At 31.1% G+C, this 20,842-nt stretch overlaps 2 protein-coding genes across 4 annotated transcripts; one reads left to right on the top strand and one right to left on the bottom strand.

Moving 5' to 3' along the window:
* Positions 1-4,636: 4,636 nt before the first annotated feature.
* On the bottom strand, positions 4,637-15,969 carry LOC108451884 (nicastrin). 3 transcript variants are annotated; one of them, XM_017749587.2, is made up of 16 exons: positions 15,711-15,968; positions 15,304-15,417; positions 15,059-15,173; positions 13,135-13,217; positions 12,954-13,030; positions 12,743-12,820; positions 11,838-11,909; positions 11,652-11,725; positions 9,597-9,729; positions 9,437-9,508; positions 9,222-9,341; positions 8,921-8,989; positions 7,996-8,136; positions 6,306-6,390; positions 5,771-6,209; positions 4,637-5,079 (listed from the first exon to the last, which is right to left on the bottom strand). In XM_017749587.2, the coding sequence occupies exons 1-16, from the start codon at positions 15,778-15,780 to the stop codon at positions 4,815-4,817; spliced, it is 2,007 nt and encodes a 668-aa protein (XP_017605076.1). In that variant the 5' UTR covers positions 15,781-15,968; the 3' UTR covers positions 4,637-4,814. The 3 variants fall into 3 exon arrangements, with proteins under 3 accessions (XP_017605076.1, XP_017605074.1, XP_052884161.1); XM_017749585.2 differs by having other exon boundaries at positions 5,771-6,390; positions 15,711-15,969; XM_053028201.1 differs by lacking the exons at positions 13,135-13,217; positions 15,059-15,173; positions 15,304-15,417; positions 15,711-15,968 and having other exon boundaries at positions 5,771-6,390; positions 12,936-12,954.
* A 1,716-nt stretch (positions 15,970-17,685) lies between these two features.
* LOC108451883 (uncharacterized) lies at positions 17,686-20,685 on the top strand. Its single transcript, XM_017749584.2, has 5 exons — positions 17,686-18,053; positions 18,154-18,288; positions 19,242-19,346; positions 19,885-19,989; positions 20,311-20,685. The coding sequence occupies exons 1-5, from the start codon at positions 17,907-17,909 to the stop codon at positions 20,473-20,475; spliced, it is 657 nt and encodes a 218-aa protein (XP_017605073.1). The 5' UTR covers positions 17,686-17,906; the 3' UTR covers positions 20,476-20,685.
* The last annotated feature ends 157 nt before the right edge of the window (positions 20,686-20,842 follow it).

Below are 20,842 nucleotides of genomic sequence, written 5' to 3'. Positions count from 1 at the left end.
ATTAATAATCAAAATTAATATCCCATTATTTAATTGATATATTCATAAGAATCAAAGATTTCATCCCATAAATTAAGTTAAATTTGATGAATTTAAACAAAAGTACGTTCAAATATACTCACTCAAATAAATATATTAAATATTAATACGAATAATTAAAAATCTTTATGCGGTCAATTTGCATTTAAATAATTAAAATAAATATGATTTCTTAATTATACAATCAATCAAAAAGTGATAGGTACATTGCATTCTCAATTGAGAAAACATAAGTTCGAATGTTGAAAATATAATAAAATAAAATAAACCAATTTTATATAATTATAATAAAATATTATATAATTCATATTTATAAAATATGATGACACAAAAACAATTATGTAAAGCAGTTATGAATGTATTAAAATTGATATTAAAATCATGTACAAATCAAGAATACATATTTATTTTAAATTTAATTAGCATGAAAAATTATCGGTAATGACATGATATCAACATAATACATATAATATATGCAAAAATATGCTATGAATTGAAACGTAAAAACAATTACAATACAAAATAAAAATAACATAAATTTATATGAATATATGATTGTTTTACCCTTTTAAATAATGTGGATCAATATTTTATTTTATAAAATCAATTTTTAACGTGAATACAATATTAAATTAATCTATACTTATATACGGGTGTTCAAACTTGGTTAAAATCGAATTAATCGATTGAATCGATCTAATTCGTTAAAAGATTTTTGAATTTTAATTAACAGTTAATTCGAGTTGAAATCAGGTAATTAACTGGACTTAATAAATAATATTATATATTTTATGTATTAGGTGATTACTAATTTGGTTAATTCAGTCAAATGAACATTTTAATTTATTTTTGTTATGTTTTATACTTGTTTTAATAAAAACAAAACAAAATGTATAAATTTCGATTAATTCGATTAATGAGACCAAATTAACGTCCCTAATTAAAGGAATGTTGAAAGGATGTTTCTTCTTAAGACACTTGGCCCATACCATTAGCTCTTTCTTCTTTTGATTTTTCATTTTATGAAAACTAATTAATTTTAATTTTGGTCCTTTTAATATGTTTAAATTTGAGATTTAATTATATACTTTAAATTTTAACATAATTTGATCTGTATATTTTATAATTCTATTAATTAGTTGAAATAGTTAAAATCGTTAGATTTTCAATTAAAATATTATGTGGTTATATATAATTTGAAAACAGATTTTTAAATCCATAAAGTTGAGAGATTAAATTCTTAAAAGTAAAAATTGGAAGACTACATTCCAAATGTACAAAGTGTAGAGACTTAGAGTTATGGTTTTTGAACCAATTAGACCAACCGGAGTACCAGCTTGAAGAGAGGCATCAAACTAATTGACCTACAAATCGATACATAAAATAGGATATGACAAAACTAAAATATAACACGACACAAAAACAAAACATAAATTCATGAATGTGTTAATTATTAATTCACAAAATTATATTAAAAGTTACAAAGATATAAATGTTTTAAAATTAATTTGTATGATAAATAATGATATGAATTAGATAATGACCTCACTATTCTTTTTATAAATTAAATAACAATAACAAATTATACGTACATAATATGAATTAAAGATAATACGAACATAAAAATAATACATGAGATAAATAAAATTTCAAATAAACAAATATATGGCATAAGCACAATATGCAAAACCAACATAACACAAATAAATATGTCAACATGTATTTAATTTATTAATACGTAAATATATATATATTTATAATAATAAATCTGCAATATTTTAAACATACAAAATTTTTATTTTTATTAAATTGTATATATTATATATATTAGCAAATATATCTTAATTACATTCATATAAATATATTTATATGTAAATATAATTTTAAATTTATTAATTAGGTTTTATAACTTAATTTAATGATTACATTTTAATTTTAAATGCAATTATAGAAAAATTAAAATAATTTTTTTAACTCAAAAGCCTTCCTTTTTATTGAAGAATAGAACAAAGAAAAACAATTAAAAGAACCAACAGTTACAAGAAAAACACTAAAACGAATCACTCAGTCGTGGGATTTTGACTGATAGTTGCTCAAACAAGATCATTAACAATACTGAATAGAGAGCAACCAAACAAGAACTGGATTCATCAGAACGCAAATCCTCACAACCCTTCGAGGAAAACCAATAATTCTATGGAGGTTCATGAAGACGACAGTATTAATTTATGAAACGATACATGCCAATCAATATTGTTATCATATTGACTGCCATGATTGAAATTCAATTGATAATGTTGACAAAAGATTTTTGTTAAATTAAATTATATATTATTTTCAAAATAAAAATACAGAAATTATTAATATTACACACATGAAAAGTAAAACAAAGAAACAAATGTTGAATATAGTAGAGTTGGAAGGTATCCAATATTGATTGGGAGTTTTAAGTTGCTTCAAAGAATGAAAGTGAAAGTCATTTTTGTTCTTAAATTACTTCTACAAGCACTAAATTGGCCTCATCAGCATATTTCTTTTATTTATGTTACATAATTCAATTTAATGGAATTCTTTTTATAGAATTATCAACTAAAATTCTATTATTAAACCAAGAATAAAAAGATTAATTTTGAAATTAAAAGAGAGGGATTAAATTTTAAATGCGTAAAAATACTAATACCAATAACACAATTAAACATTTCCTTTACATTCCTTCCTTTCTTCCTTAAAAGTAATTATTTACATAATCTTTATCCTATATTTGATTTCTTTTAGAATTATTAAAGTTATGTTAAATTAAATGGGTCTCACCAATGATTATATTCAAATTAATGATGACACAATGGTAGAATAACAACTCATTTGAAATTGAAAATTACAAAAAATAAAAAAAATGCAAGTGTTCCTTATTTATATATATACATAAGTGATTAGTATGTTTCTTAGTACGCATTTCGTATTGAATTGATTATTTACTTATTTTAAATTATAGAGTAAAATTTAAAGGTTAAAATATGATTTAATTTTTGTATACTTCAGTATGTTTGGAATTTAATTTATCTACTTTTATTTTTAGAAATATAGTCTACTTTTGAAATTTAAAAATTTAAGTCTAGTTGTGATCATCATTGAAATTCTTCTATTAATTTCTTTGGTGTGACATTTTAATTTTTTTAAGTTTCTTGGTAATCATGTAACAATGAAAATAACATTGAAAAGACTTATTATGATATTTTATTAAAACACATTTGAAACGTCACGATAAAAAATTCCATTGAAATTATACTGCTTTTAAGAAAAAATTGACGTCGAGATTGAAATAGTTAACAATATTAACTATTTATAATAATTAATTATATTATAAAAGTAGATAGACTAAACTATGTCAAAATTAAAGTACATAGATTAAATGTCAAGTTTCAACATAGTCTAAAGGCCAAAATTGAAATTTGACCATTGTCTTGTGACGTAAAAAAAAACGCAAATCTAAAAAAAATAGAAAATCATGTGTCAAACTCTAAGACTATTAAAGTATTCAAATTATATATACTCACGGATAATTTGGACAAATTAATAATATGATAAAAATATAAAAACTAAATTATATTAAAATTTAAAATATATAGATTAAATCTTAAATTTAGATATATTAAAGAGACCATTGCTGAAGTTTAACCATTTTGATGAAATTCCCCCCCCAAAAAAAAAGTTGGACTTGCCACGCCTATGTGTAGGAAGGAAGGTTTTTTACCTTCTTTTATATATATATATATACGTGCGCTCTTTTATCTATTTTACTGTCTAGCCAAGTCTTATATGGGTTGAGGTTGTCATACAGGGAATATCCTCTGAACAATGTCGACTTCATGATTAGAACTAGATTTAAATGCTTTAAGAAATTCATTTTCACTTCTCCCAACCACTAGTTGATTAGTTTTGGATATTTATATGTAAGGTTTTATTATTGAGAAATGGACTCTTGATCAATATTGTTCGAACTGAACCAAACAAGTTAAGCACTAATATAGAGAATGACTTTGAATAGATTAAAGTGAAAACCAATATAAAACCGGCTGAATCGATTTAAAAATCAATTAAATCGACAATTAAACAAATTTTATTTTATTACTTAATTTTAAATTTTTTATATTTTTTAATCAAATCAGTTAAACCAATTACACTGATGTATTGATAACTTGACAAATTCAACTACAAGTCCAATTTAAAAAACATTGCTCTCAATAAAAAAACTAAAAGTGTTTTATGGATGAGTGTGCAACACAGTTAATTCAACTCAAAATAGGTGCGTTAAGCTTTGTTTAAATCCATCCATATTTTCAAATGAGAAAACCAAATTCATTTAAACTCATCCATATTTTCTAATTTTTAAAATACAAACTTTTTATTTAAAATTTATAATTATATATCTTTTACTCGATTTTATATAAATATATACTTTTATTAAATTTCTAAGCATAAAACTTTTTTCTCCCAAAACGGTTTTTACATCCATAATTCAGAAAATTTTAAATCTAAAATTTTGAAATCCAAATTCAAATCCATCTTAAAAAGCTTTAATCTTATAGAATCCAATGGCTTTTACCCTCTAAAGAACAGCCCACAGGGCAACTAGAATTTATGCAATTCTGATATAGGTTCAACGTAAAACTAATTTATGCAATGCCATCCTTAATTATCATACTTGACATTTGGTACTATCAATTTCTGGATGTTTTTCAAAAAAATTTGTAAGACATGAATTCTAATTTCATCTGTCAATCTTGCTTCAAGGCCTTTGTTATGTAGGCTCTTATTAGTACTATTGCTAAATAAGCCAAGACTGTGACACTTATACCTCCAAGCAGAACCAATCGGTCATATGCAGCTTCCTGGACGGTGTATACCCGGAGACCAATCGTATTCCAATTGCTCTCCGTCCAGACAGGGTCCAGCATCCCCATAGGATCTGAGGAGTTCGGAGGCAGCACTTTCCATGTTCCAGAGTCCAACTTCAAGCGAGTTGAATATGCCGGGATGTACCTATGATGAGGAATAACATTCGTTTACAATTCTAGAAATATAACAATCGCATTGTCCAATTTTAATTAAGGATACTAATCAATCATTTTGCAAGCCGTATAGCTAATTCTCACACAATCATACTTAATAATACGAACTGCTTCAATTTGTACAGACAATGTACTGATAATTGGGTAGTGATATACAGTTAGTGCAGAGCTTTGTATCAACCAGACAAATCATACTCTAGCATTAGAGAACACCGAACCATGTATATATATGCATTTTCTACTTCGGTAAAAGCAAATGAAGCAGATTTAATCATCTAAGGCATCAGAGATTATAATACATTTTTAATTATTGATCGTCCCTTTGACAGAATGGCAATAAATTCACTTGCCAAAACGAACACACTTGCTCTAAAGTGGGTAACGGAATGTAACTGAAAAAGAAAATGAAGGAAACAATGCTTGGAGGAATGATTGCAGCAATGACAACTTAAGTTGAAATTATCCAACATAAGTTGAATTTAAAACATGCTTGAACAAAATGGAATGTTCATGGGCTGCAAATCCAGAGCATGGAAGAACGGACGAGGTAAGACAAGCAACAAGCCATAACACGCACTGCTTCTCAAAATGCTGGCTCAAGACTATCCGTTCAGGTCTTACTAAGACAAAATGCTTTTAGAAACTTTAAGCAGCAAAGTTACCTGGTTGTGGAGTTAACACAAATGCCTTTCCCATCGGTTTCTGCTCTAATGCACACTCCACCATTGTTGCTACAATCCTTTGAGCAAACAGTTGTACTGCCCTTTGGAGTTGATGTTCTATCTGCCAGAAAGTTCCACACGAACCTGGAAATGTCATCCACCTGATTGGGAGAAGGTGTTGAGGAAGGTTCTCCAAGAACAACACCAACATAATGGCTTGGGCATGTATCAACACTTATAATATAGCTGCTAACCAACTCACATGACAGACCAGGATCACAGTCCAACAAGCAACTAATTAGTTCTTCTACTAGAGAGGCATTCACATTAATTGAACTTAGGGCTGAACTGGTGGAATCCTTTTTATCACTCGCAAGAACATAGAGAGTCCGAGCAACAAGAGAAGCAGCTGCAACTATTGCTGAAGAGTTTATATTTGCTGCAACATAGATGATGGCCAGAGTATTTGCAAGTTTGAGTAACATAATGAAAAATGAAGAGCAGAGAAAAACAAACAAGAATGAAATGAACTCACCTGAATCATCAAGATGACTATGGTAGAACTTGTTGGCAAAAACGGTATCAAAATCCTCTAACACAATCCCAGAAGTTGAAGAGTTCTACTAAGAGATCAAAAGCAGATAATAAATATGGTTTTACTTTGTGATGTATTTAAATAAACAAATAAAAACAAAAATTCCCCGCATAAAGTGAAAAGCTCGGCAGTGCATAGTGGAAGATCTTCTAATAACAATGATTAATGTGAAAAGCAAAGTTAGGCAACAAGAATGGCAAGTGGAACCAAAAATATTTCTTAGTCTTAATGGGTTAATAATAAAGGTACAGTTTGTTAATCCTGAAATTTACATATACAGATTAAAAGGTCTGTATTTTCAGGAGTGCATGTAAGAAAATCCTAGAGGGAAAGTAACAAACTTAAGACCTTACCATGCCTAAATAGAAAATCAAAAAGTTTTCCACCAAAATAAATCAAATGTTTCTATAAAAGTAATGTTGCATGGCCCCAAGCAAATTCCCAACAGTTAAAAATTCCACCTTAGAGGTTTTGGGCTCAAATCCTGAAATGTTAGGTAATGGAGGTGGGTTTAACGGATGGAGGTTGCCTCTCAAATGTATGTACCAAAAAATTAAAAAGTTTTAATTACCTTTTATCAAATAATAGTAAGCATTACTCTCAATTACTAGTTTAAGGTTTGGGCTAACATTGCCCATAAAAATAATAAGCTGTAATTTTAATTCATAAATCCATAAGAATATATGGTATTACTTTCATGGCAAAAGGGTAACCTCTCAGAAAACCTATTTATATGTACAAGAAGTAATAGGTAAGGTGAAGAACAGAATACAATTGAAGTCGTAGAATATACTAATATATCATATATTTTAATAAGGTAAAATAAAAGTAAGCCTATTAAGTGAATCTCATCTTTACTCCTACCCTAGGAATAGCCATGGAAATGAACGACTAGAGAGTGCAGAACAAGAGGAATTTACTTTTCCAGGGAAATTGACTACCGTGGGAAACGACTCAAATAAAAGTAGGAAAGGAAATCAAGAGGGGCAAGAATTTTTCAATATTAAGGATCCAGGATATGTAACCTCATGTCTCAAGCCCTCCAAGATGTTTTAGCAAAAGAGAATCTCCAGGGAAACGACTGATCTAAATTAATCAAAAAGAGAAAATTTCAGGATTTCTCGTTCCAAGAACTCCCAATCCCTCTCCAGGGGAGGCTTTCGTTTTAGGGCAAAATGCAGTCAAATGAATTGACAAGATTAGCGTTGTTTATGACTTGATTTGTTTCTCCTCAAAAGGAAGGAGTGATAAGCATGCTACATTCCTACCATATCATATCATAATGTCATACTGCTGTTAAGTTATTATCGACTCTAAAAGGCAAGGTATTTCCTGCAAGAAAAGTCTTTGAAAAGAACATGGGTTTTCCTTTAAGAGGGAAGGCCTAAAAGGCAAGATTTTTTTTAACAAGAAAAATCAGTTGAGAGAAGGGAAAAAATCATGTGGTCATGCAGACTACGAATCAATATATTTCTGACAAGGAACAGCTCCAATGAGAATAAACTAAAATTTTAAGGTTTCTTAAAATTAAAATGATTTGCAGCTCTAGTTGGAAAAAAGCAGTACGCTCTGCATCATGTATATGCTTGACCATACACAAATGTAAGAGTCAAAGTTTACTCCCCAAAACCTTTCTCAGAAATGCCATCAAGGACGATGGAGGAATTCCAGGATTAGAAGAGCTGGCATTTGAAACTGTAACACCTTCAGATTTAAGGGACTCTTGAGCAAGTTTCAAGGCATCCAAAGCTTCATTTGTGTCAGATGAAACCTACAGCAATAATCAGCAAACTTAAGTGAGAGTGGAATATCAATTAGTTACCGAAGGATAATAAATATTAATTAGTGGCATAGTATCGGGCGCCTAAGAATGCTAGCATAATAACTATCTCAATCAAGGGAAACAGGTGGATCTCACAAATTAAGAGCAATTATCATGGAAACTGTTCTTCTTCTGATCATTATTATAGTGTTAATTTAAAGCAGCACAAACCAGGATAAAAGGAAAGTGGTTAACACATGTCCATGGTTAATTGCTTATCAAAAAGAAGATTCAGACATTCTTCAATAAATTCTATGTCTATCTTGGTTTCACTCAATTTTAAAAATGTTTTAAAAGTAAAACTTTTCAATTTGCTCAACGACAATTTTGTAACCAACATGGGTGGCTAGCTGCATTTACATTTTAAACAATGCTAACTTTCAACAGGAACACTAAAAGGGGCCCCAACAATGCAAAATGTTTTCATTGCTACCCCCATTGTAAATGATCCGCCATTAAACAGATTAATGCAGCAGCCATATATTAAAGCGAATAGCATTAATGCCTCAACACAAGCTGCAATAATAAGTCAAATCAACAATTCCTTCTATCATCTCCACCTTTCTAACCTATGGCACTATGTTGTATTGCAAAGAACAAACACCTGCATAGAATGTTTAAAAATAAAAGAACACAAGCAATCATGTGTAGAATGTCTAAGGAAATTTTTAGATGTTACTGTACACTTCCGATACATTATTAATATTAATGAAATAAACAAGCCATTCACTACCTGTGTGTGAGCAAAGAAGGTTTTGTTCCCTTGACTGAAGCCCTTTCCAGTTGATCCAATTTCCATGACCTTTTCCAAGCAATCAAATAAAAAATTGATATTTATATCTATGAAAGAGCAAACTTGACATGATCACAGGGCAACTACATAACACAGAAGAAGCAAAAAAGAAGGACCGATTACTTCACAACATACACATCCACACAGGTAATCTTAATTAATCAAAGTAAGAGAGCAATAGCCAAAGAAACCCCCTCCAATGACATAGTGAAAAACAAGTTTAACCAAAGGAGAAGAATACCAACTGAATCAGTGAGCTATTGAGACCACGAACAGCATCTGACTGCTGATCAAGTTCAAGTAAAAATCTTCTGCTACCAAGGTAACCCCAGGCCTCACCAGTGAAAACAAGAAAGACAAGCTGCATTAAATTTATAGAAACATTAACAAACAAAAAACTTATCTTGGAGATTGACACCTTCCAAAAATGTAGCTAGGGAGAACACCATAGAAAACCTGTTTATTAAGGTTGTCTAAACCATCTACATGAGAAAGGGCATCAACTGCTGCCAACAATGATATCACTCCCTGAAAAGTATTGTGAACCGAAGTTTGTATTTATTTGGCAGAAAAGACATAAATGAAGTAAATATTACCATGAAATATACAAACTTACAGATAGAGGGGAATCTGCACCAAGGCTTTTGTCACGAAAAAATGATGCAGCATCCATAGAAGCCACTGTTAGTATAATGGGCTTGGACTGATTTGAAGATGAGTTGTTAATGGGTGGGACTGCTGACCAAACACTGCCCTTCATTATTAAGATGAATAAAATTAGACACTGATGTAAAATTTCAGAAAACATAATAACCCTTGCACCTCAATAACGTCATACAGCAGTTTTAGGTCATCAGAAAACATGTTTTACCATTTCCCTTTTTTTAATTTCATTTTGTAGGGTGTTTGTTTAATCACATTTTTTGTAATATACATTCCTGGAAAAAAAATGACATGATTTCTGCACATTACCCATCCCTTTAAGAACATAAGCTGTAAAATTATCAGATACTACTACAACATGGATAAGTGCTCTAAATTTCATCAAAATCCAGTATCAAAGAAATAACCACAGTTCAACTATCTACACTAAGAAAAGGTTAAGTGCCGGCTAACTAAAAGAAGCTCAATAAATAGTTATTTTGAAATTCCAAGGAGAGATGCCATGTAAGGAGATTATACGCAGAGGAGGGTGAATGAAGCAAACAAATATATTAAGAGGTGAAGAAATTGTGGAGCTTATAAAGCAGGATGGTAGCCTAACTTGATGGGCGTGTCTATTGAGTTGACAGCATCCTCTGATAATATGGTACCAGATTGACTCATCATGGAAAATAAATCTGGCAGAATTGACTCGAGCTGTACAAAAGGGAAGGGAAAGTTTGGTGTGAGACACAAATTCTAATTTGGATACTGAAGATTAGAGCTGACATGGGATATTGTAATTTTACTCCAGGTTGAGTTTAGTTTAGTGTATTTTGAAAGGATTTTCAAGTTAATTTTATAGCAGTGTTGCATTTTCACTTACAGTTTTCATCTAGTCAAGCATCTTATGTGACTTCCAGCTTGGCTACCAACAAGTTCTACTTCTGTGTCATGGTTATCAAGTCAGTCTAATAATATTGTGGCACCTTAATGGTAGCCCAAGATCATGTTGAGAATATATCTTGCGACACAACTCTACTTCTCTGTTTTTTTACTCTCCTTATTCCAACAGACGTAGAAACAGCTTTCTCCCACATTAGTCATTACTTATAACAGGGTGATTGCCAAATCTGTAGATGTCCTAAAATCCCCTTCACATCTGTTGTTTTGCATCTCTATATCCTAAGTGAAGGCAGAATAGCCCAACTACTAACAAGGTTCTCAGATGTTAAGTGGGAGAGAATGCTCAAACCAAGCACTAAAAGGAGATGCATCAGTTCCACACTAGGCACGAAGGAAAATCAAGGAGCTAATGAAGTGATATTTTCCTCACCCAGCAGGCTGTTCGTTTTTATTATAGCCCATCACATGACAAGGGCTAATGGAATTTTGGCTATAGATGTTTTCCTCACCTAGCAGGCTAGTCTTTTTCTATTATGGCCTGTCTAATGACAAGGGCTAGTTAAATTTTGGCTAAACGAAAGGGTTATAATGCCAAAACTAACACTGCAAACATTTGCCAGATGTGACTCCATAGACTAGAATTCACAAATTGAAGCATAGAAGTCTAATGCAGCATAAGACTCACCCGTCTGATCAAGCCACCTATCAGTAGAAACATTATGTCACCAAAAGAATAAACATCACTTCATCTTGTATATTCAAAGCTTAATTTTTTTGTACCAGTCAAATTGAGAACACCGATAAAACAAAATTAAATAAGGAAGCAATTGTTAATTAGGAAAATAGCCAATCAAACGGTGCAGCAAACTCATTTCTTATATTATTCCTGAAAATATTAATCAGATTTTTCCTTCTTTTTTTTTTGCTAAAGTGGTCCAACTCTTCCTTCGCAAAGTTAACAATTCTGTAAGGACAGGAACAAAGAAGTAACCAATTGATGAACTTCATACTTCGAATAGATACCAAAGAAAGAAGTTTATATTTATTTAGAACCCAAATAGATTCAAACCAAACTAACAGATTGCACTATGAAGTGGTAACTCCACAGGAAAGGAAACTTTACCTGTATCCTCCTAATGGAAGACAAGTCTCTTCTTTCAAACATGATTCTGAATCATGGGTCCCAACCTTAGTTGTCTAATACAAAGCAAATGCATCAAAAACTAGAATGTAAGTCATAACTGGTGCAAGAAGTTACATCATCAACAAAATCTTGCAAGACCACAGTTAAACTAGTAGTAAAATATACCTGCATCACCACGTCAAATTCTGCAACATTTGTAGTATAAGCTTGCTCTGTTTTCTCATTCTTCATTGCAATCTGCATGGTAAGGGAACTCATTAGGATATTTGCATCTAAAAAAGGACTAATCTAACTAAACAAGCAAGCTATCAGTCATGATACTTCTGTGGCCTAAAATATTACATACCAGGACATCTTTGCTTCTGATCTTAAAATTGTACTAACTATGCCATATACACAATTAATTTGGGCACAATTTGAGATGTAGAAGCATCTAAGCACCAATCTAGGGCCAAAAGGGCAGCTTTATTTCTTAGCCTCTTCATACTTCCTTCTAATACTGTTGTTTGATTAAAGATTCATGTACATATAAGTTGTAATGAGTTTGGACGTCCTAAAATTAGTAGTGAGATCAAATGCCATTGTGTTATAGTTTTAGACAAATTTTTTATCCGGTTGGCCTTTTGTTTTGGGCACATTCAACTGCTTGTTTTCTCTGTTTTCATGTGTCCCACTCATATTCCGTTCAATTCTTCCAGCATGACTCAAAGTTGCTTGAATAACGGCATCATATATTGGTTTTTATTTGAAATAAACCATGCCCAGCAAATCAAAACTAGAAATGAACCAAAAAGATATAAATGTTGTATCCAAATCAGAAAACTAGCTGTCCAAGAAATCTAAGACAGTCTCTTAATCTATTTTCATCAAACAACTGCAATTAGACTTGACAAATCAAGAGGATAATTAACTGTAACCATTGAATCGAGCTGACAAAAAAAATCTAAGACTCTTCTTTCATTTCTTGCATGCAAGAGACATGATCACTAGATTAGACTTAATTTCATGTTATAAATCAGAGCAATAACATCATACTAAAAGATATTGGAATTGGAAGCTGCAAGATTTACCTCTTGCAAGGTTGATGTGCTACTTTCAGAAAGTAAAAACACAGGAAAATTATACGATTTCCACATGATTCCAGATCCCTGAAAAAAAGTATGAAGGCCCATCATAACAGATATTGATGACAAAAACTGAGCGTATGTACAATACGAACTAGCTAACAAAGAAACTTCAAAACTCAAAGGATCTTTATCCTACTATAGACTAATGGCATACAATTGGGTTCCACTCATAATTAGTGTTATGATAGGGTGCAAATTCAGCTTGTGGAAACTTTCGAGCAGGAGAGAATCCTGCAAGAAAAAGATTAAATTGTTAGTAAAATGAGCATATTTCCTTGACCCAGCCTAGCTCCATAAAGAGAAGACTAAAAGCAATAAGTAAAAGACAGGGTTACCTCTTAGCTTATGTTGGATTTCAACCCTTGATTCAACTAAAACACCAGCAACATTACTATCAAAGCTTGAATCATTTGATATTCTGAAATACAAGAAGGTATTTGACAATAAGATTATTGAAGAGAATTATCACTTCAACAAACAAAATCATCAGAAAGCCACCAATTACAACATTCATCCCAAAGTTTGCCATCTTCATAACTTATTGAAAGTTTAAAGTAAGCACTTAAGCTATAAATTGCAATGAAGGGCTAGCACCTCTCTAATAGCAATCTTCAGAAATTTTCAACTTGGAAACATCTAAACTGTGAATATTTACCAACAATCGAGCATATGATAGATACTTTTGGCCCCAAGAACCAAGATTATAACACTGATATTGCAAACTTTCTCTATATTTATTCCATAGTGGTCAAACTCAGAGTTGAGAAACAGGTTCTTACATCCATTGTTAAATGAATTTGACCTTTGAATATGATCCTTCACATTGAGATGTTTCCTCAGAACCAATTCAGTATTGCTGCAAGACTTCCCCAGTTCTCATAGCTACCCAAATGTACAGAGATTACCTCAAAATATAACAATGCTACACTAGCCTTCCTTCTCCATATACTATTCTAAAACATAGAAACAACACATTATTATCCTCCTTTTTGTGCTCTAAATTAATACATGGAATAGAATAGTGATCTCAAATAGCTTTCTACAACTTCAAGAAAATTAATTCCACATTCACAAACAAGTCCAATCCTCGCTCATAATAACCCTAATTTCATCCATATACCATATAGCAATCTTCTTACATTTAAAACCGAAAAAGTATACATATTAAATCATTTTTTCTTAAAAAAAAAAAAAGGAAATTGCAAGTCTCTACACTGTCAGCAGCCTGCAACCAAGCCTAATGCATAAGGCCATGATGAGAAGCTGAGCTGGGACTAATTGCTTGGGCAGACTTTACTGGTTGCTTCTGAATTTAGTTTTACATTTCTTTATGTTAAAGTCAAAGGTTCTCATTTCATTTTCTGTGTTCTGAATGTTAAAGTGCAACAGTATTTTCTTAATTTTCTGGTTTGCTGGAAATTTCTGATTTGACTCTAGAATCTTACTGTGGGTAATTTTATTAATTTTCAATTTGGAGTCTTAAAGTATTTGTTGATGTCATAATAGGAATAAGAATTTTATTTCTTTTAGGATTTTCAGCATCATTGCTTGGTCTTTAGGGATTGATTTCTTCTCTGTTTTCTTTATTTATTTTTTCCTGTTCTCCTCAACTTTTTAAAATTAGAAAACTTTCAAAAATCCTAACTGCCTAGCATCTCTATCTCTATCTTGTCTGTTGCCTTGTTTGCAACATTTTTTTTTTTCTTTTGGTTCTGGTACATCTTAGTCAAAAGATACCAGTCCTTGCCAAAATGACAATATTTTAAGCTTTTATCAGAAGTTATTGCCAGCTGTACAGAAACCAAAATTAGACACAAATTTGAAGTATCACAGTTAGGACTTAGGACCTTTTCAAAAGTCTAATCAATCTATTACTTAACGAATCAAAAAGGGAAATTCAGTTTAGAAGGCATTGTTTCAATATACTATATAATTACCTTTTTATGGAATATTTAATACATAAGAGAGTTCTATGGCAGGTTTATTCAAAGAATGTATAACATAAAAACCCAAAAGATGATATAAGAAATTAAAATACATACATATACACCTAAAGAAAACAAATTTGAAATGAACCTTTTGGTAAACAATTCCAGTTAATGAGGGAAACAAATCTATATGGTATGGCAAATATACATATATATATATTCCCTCAACTAGAAAAGTACAAAGACCCAGGAAGAGGAAAAGAAATTTACATGAATACCAGGGAGACACTCCCAAGGAGGCCTCAAAAACATACTGATGGGCAGAACATACCTAAGAAAGAAACCTTGCACATCATCCATTGACAACAAAATTGCAGATGGCTGACCCAACTCCTTGTTGTTCTTGTATTTTATAATTGGAGCAACAACCTTGTCTCGACCAGGATCTGAAGAACAAAACATTAGCAGGAAAAGCACAAGTTAACAAACAGCAACTGAAAGAACTACTCTATGGAAACATTTAGGTACAACGATTCCACCATCATTGGGGTACAGTGAGATGGGGGGAGGTCTTACTTGAGCAACCAATCTCTCCAGAAAGATTGACTAGTCGTACACAAGGGTATCCATCAACAACCATGTACATTGACTTCTGAAGATCAGGAACTGATTCCATGGAGGTCGTTTGCCCTAAAATTTCCGAAATAAAGAGAAATGCTAAACTCAATACAGAAACGCCAAATCAACAATGTTAAAGAATAACAGCAAAAATGAAAATTGAAGTAAACGAAAAGATATCAAAGTAGTTATTGCAAAAAAAAAATAAATAAATACTGAAATAATCATAAAACGGAAGTCACAAAAGACAATAGTGTTCAACAAATTTGACTATATTTCCCTTTTTGTAAGAATCAAATCAAAAAAGCATATTCGAATTTAAGAAATTAAGAGTTAGAAATCGCATGTGCAAAAGAAAAGCTTACCATTACCAGACAGAGAGAGACGAAACCGGAAACTAAAGAGCAAAATGAGAAAAACGATTTTTAAAGCCATGACGGCGAATTGGACGGAAATCAGAAACCCTAGGTCATTCTGTATACAATCTTCAATGGACTAAGCTGAAAAAGATAAAAGAAATGGTAAAAGTTCTTCGGTGAGAGAAAAAGGAAGGAGGGAGTGGAATCGATCGGTAAGAGAGCAATAATACTAATAATAACAATTGAAAAGGACAAATTTTGCATATTCGGTACTAAAAATTGTAAGTGTTTTCCTTTTTTTAATTAATAATTCAATTTTTATATAATTTTATTCAATTTCAATTTTATTTCCACTTTCAAGTTCCAAACAAATGTTTAAATCCTATTATATATGTTGTCAATTTTTTAGTTCAATCATATATATCATTTTCAAATAAATATATTATTTTGCATTTTACATATAAAAGAAATAATTGATATTATTTTTAAAATAAAAATTGGGTATCTATAATAAAATAATGTTTTTATAGTAAATATATTTCAAGAATATTAAAATTTGATGAAGGTAATCTTGAAATTTACTATTATATATATTTTAATGTTTTCCAACTTAATTTTTCAAAATTTTATTCGATACTTTTCAGATGTATGTCAAATTTTTAATATTAAGAATTATTGTAAAATGATTAAATTGATTCCTATTTTCTATAAACACATCAAATTGTTTTGTTATAATGATTAAAAGTATTAATTTATTCAATGAACCCTTGGTATTATTGACTCTTGTGATGTGTAATATTATTAAATTTTTTAAATTAAAATTTATGTATTTTTTCTTAAATTTAAATTTATTACGATATAATTTTTTTTGTTATATGTATAGCTAATATTTTAATGATTTAACAATTAAATTTTAAATTTTAAATTTTAAATTTAAAAAGTATAAAGATTTCTTGAAAATAAAAGTATGATACTAAATTTTAAATGTGTGAAAAATATAATGACTTGAACATATTTTATTCTTCATATTTTTACTAATTTGGTCCAAAGGGAGAATTAACCAGGGGTGAGCAAAATTCGATTCGATTTAAAAACTCGATAAAAAAAATCAAACTTTGAATTAAATAATTCAAGTTATTTGAATCAACTCGAATAAAAAATTAATTTTTTTGTTTAACTCAAATATGAATGGCACAATTTGAGTTATTCAAAAATCCAAATAAGAAAACGCAAAACTACATCGTTTTAATAAATGTTTATCTTTTACAAAGTTAAAAGTCAAAACTATTAAGTTAAAATGCAAAACTACATCATTTTGATAAATGTTTACTCATTAAGTTAAAAGGCAAAATTATTATATTGTTTATGTAGTTAAATAATCTTATACTTTATCTACTAGTTAAATAATCGGTCAATGTGAACACAATATTGAGTATAAATAATAAGATTCGTTAACTCGACTTGACTTGACTCAAAATTTTTTTACTTGATTTGATTAAAAAAACTTCAAATTGAGTTCGGTTGCTAAAATAGGATTCGTCAACTTGACTAACTTGAAATTTTTTTACTCAATTTGACTTAATTCAATCGAATACTCATCCCTAGAATTAACCCATCGGAATCACCTCAACCAAAATTATTGCAGAGAAACTAAATTAAATTTTGGTTAGAGTATAGGAACCAAATGCAGAATTTACCCAAAAGACAAGAATTTGAGATGTTAGTAACTCTAAACAACGTCGTTTCAAATAGGGTGATTTAAAACAAAAAAGAAAAAAAAAGCTTAACTATTAAAAAAACCCTCAAACAATAGTAACTTATTTAAATAAGCCCTCATAGTATTTTTGTACCTAAATAAGCCCCTTTTCTGTAATCTATACTCATAAAAGCCTTTGAAATTTATTAATATATAAGGGCTTATTTAGGCACAAAAATACTACAAGCCGTTATTTCAATAAGTCATTATAATTTGAGGGTTTTTAAATATATAAGCCCAAAGGAGTACGAGAGGAACAGATGCAGTAGTTTTAGCCTTTTAGGCTTTTAGCTTTTTCAGTCCACTTGAAAAACCCTAAACCCATTTGAGTTTCCCACCTCGCCGTGCGATCCATTTTCCCGCTCGCCGAGTTTCCCACTCGCCGTTAACCGGCGATCCATTTCCCCGCCCCTCCGCCAAATCAGGTACTTGAAGTTAGGAAATTAATGGCTTATATCCAGAATGGAAGACATGCCCTTCGGCAAATTATCAAAGAAACGAATGTCCAGCAAAGCCATGACCGTTTGATGCAACCTCTGTTCTATGCTTGTCAAGGAATTAGATACAGAAAGTTGGATGTGATTCTTACGACGGTGAGTCATTTCGATCCAATAATCTTTTTCTTTTCTCAATTTTTTGTTGTTTCAGATTGCAAAATATTATTCACGTTTGCTTTTGCTACCATGTTTTTAGAGCATTGAGAAACTTGGCAAAGCTGGTGAGACTGTCAAAGTCGCTCCTGGTTATTTTCGCAATCATCTGATGCCGAAATTGCTTGCTGTTCCTAATATTGATAAGTTCGCTTATCTCATTAAGGAGCAGCGTAAGGTCGCTTTCTTCTTTCTTTTAGTTTGTGTTTGATGCTTGAAACATGTGTTCTTGCAATGCTGTTTGTTTATAAAAAGAAGTTTTTCAGTTGATATTAATCATAATCGTATTGTTAATTTACAAACAATTATGCATCAATTTGTTTTCCATTAAACACACACATCTGTATGCATTACCTAAGTCTCTCATGAACCTTTTGTCATAAAGGTCGAACGTTTTCAGTTTGTTGCTCGGGTTATGGGGCAAGCCATGTTGGCTGGACTTGGGAATGGATTTGGATATGTGAATGTGACCGATATGAGTATATGTTGCTTCTATAAGGTTTTTTTTCTTGTATTTGGAGGAGTATATCTCTATACTATGTCTGTATATGTATCAGACAAAAATATATTAGGGAAATGAATAGTCCATCTAACATAGGGGGTGAGTGCTAGATACAAGTAAGTGTTCAACACAAGTATACTTGTTTTTTCTAAGTTTTTCTGTATATTTAGAAGATCATATACATATATTTATATCCGAATGTGTCTGACACAGGTTTTTTAGGAAAATGAAGAGTCTGAGTAACAGTGTTTTCATATTGCTGTTGGTTTTTGATTAGATTTTGCTGGTCATGGTATAAGTAGTTTCTTTTCTTAGACATGTATTATCTGCTATTTCAGCCTTAAGGAGGAAACATGTCTCTGACTGCAATTATATTAAATCTTGCGTTCGCTCTCACTCTCTCACTCTCTCACTCTTTTTGAGGATTCATATGTTGCATATGGATATTAGATATTGATGAAGTAAAAATCCATTCCTTATTTCAGATGCACATTCTGCTTTTGTAGTTTTGTCAAATTAAGTTACTGTTTTGAAGTCTTTATTTGGTGGAGTCACTTCTGATATGTGGGATATTGTGCTTTTCATTTTCAGTTAAATGATAACTTACCAGTGGTATACTTCCTCATCAGATTTATCAACCCAAGGAAGAAGAGGTTCAAGTAGTTACAAAGAATGTGGAAGATAAGAGCAAAGTATATGAAAAGGCTGCATATCGTCTACTTAATGGCCGGCTGGTTAGTTCCCATCTATGAAGCCCTTAATTTCGTAAATGTTTTTTTCTGGTTTAAATGCCTGATACTTTGTCTGCCTTCCTCCCAACACATGGAAATACACAAAAAACAGCCTCTCAACAATGTATGTATATGTGTGTTTTTAAAGTGTTTGGGGAAACAAGGTCAAGGTTTGTGGGACTGAAACATTGGACCTGCCTCCTCTTCTATGGTTAGGCTAACAATAGTGGAACTAGGCATATGTGGGATAACAATGGTGTTAAAATTTTAAATTAAGACTTGTTTAAATTCTTTTTTGGTACAAGCAAAGCTTACATTACATTCTAAGTGGGAGGAGGATGGGGTTTCACAAGGTTCAAACCCTAGATAGCATGCCAACACTTGAAGCTACATACAACAAGTTGCCACTAGACTAGTCATAATTGATACAACTTGTTATTGGTGAATCTTTTTCAAAAGTTTGTTGAAGCTTGAAAACAGTAATTGTATTTATGTCAGGCTCTTTGTGGTACGAGTGTGTAACTTGTATTGCATTTTATAGGTATTAAGGAGATCTATCAATGTTGAAAAGTTTCGTGCCCGATCGACCAAAGATGACCCAATTGAATTGCGCTCACCTGTGACAAAAGATGAAATTGTTGCTGAGGTATGGCCATGATATTTATTGATAGTAATAGTTTCTCTCACGTCACTGCAATAGACAATCTCCTTGTGTATGCTATGTTATTCGGACTCTTATTTTTCTGAAGTATTCATGTTCGACACTTATTTAGATATGTGCATGCTTATATCCTCCAAATATATGAGTCAACTTGGAGCAAGTTGAATAAACCCATGTCAAACACTCGCTTCAAGTCCAAGTGACATAGCTTAATCATAAAACGTTTAAGATGTGGATTTGGAATATTATGATTTTGTTATTTCCATGTACGCACTCGATTAATCTCCTCCTTTTATTCCATTTCAGGTTGCAAGGCAGCTTTGCGTTCAAATTGATCCTGAAAATCTGCACCTTCCAACACCTTTGGAAACATTTGGACTGTTTGATGTGCAATTGCGGATGCCAAAATCCATACCGCTCCCAGAAGGAAGGTATAATTGGACGCTTAAAGTTAAAATCCGAGGTAAATAAACAGAGAAGAGGAAATAGGAGGTTTGACTGAATAAGAGCTTTCAAGCTTGAGGAACCGTCTTCTTTTTGAATTAGCTTGAGAATGGAATGATAGGAATCAAATGTTGGATGATTATTGACCTTTGTTGTCTGATTATGCTATTTACCATCTGTTCCAACTCTTTGTTTTACCAAAAAAGAATAATAATTTCAATTTTTTACCGAAATAAACGGGCGCGCGAGACGAATATTTAACAAGTGTCTCCAAATTTATCAAAATAACTACTTCTATATCTGCACTTTTTAAGTAGACATCCTTAAAAAGATTAATTGTTAGAATCAATTTTTGGGTAAAATCATTTTGAATTCAAGCTGACCTAATTTGGAT

Source organism: Gossypium arboreum, chromosome 5, assembly GCF_025698485.1.
Source record: "Gossypium arboreum isolate Shixiya-1 chromosome 5, ASM2569848v2, whole genome shotgun sequence".
NCBI classification, from domain to species: Eukaryota; Viridiplantae; Streptophyta; class Magnoliopsida; order Malvales; family Malvaceae; genus Gossypium; species Gossypium arboreum.
Note: the sequence above shows the minus strand (reverse complement) of the source record. Positions and strands in the feature narration are given on the sequence as shown.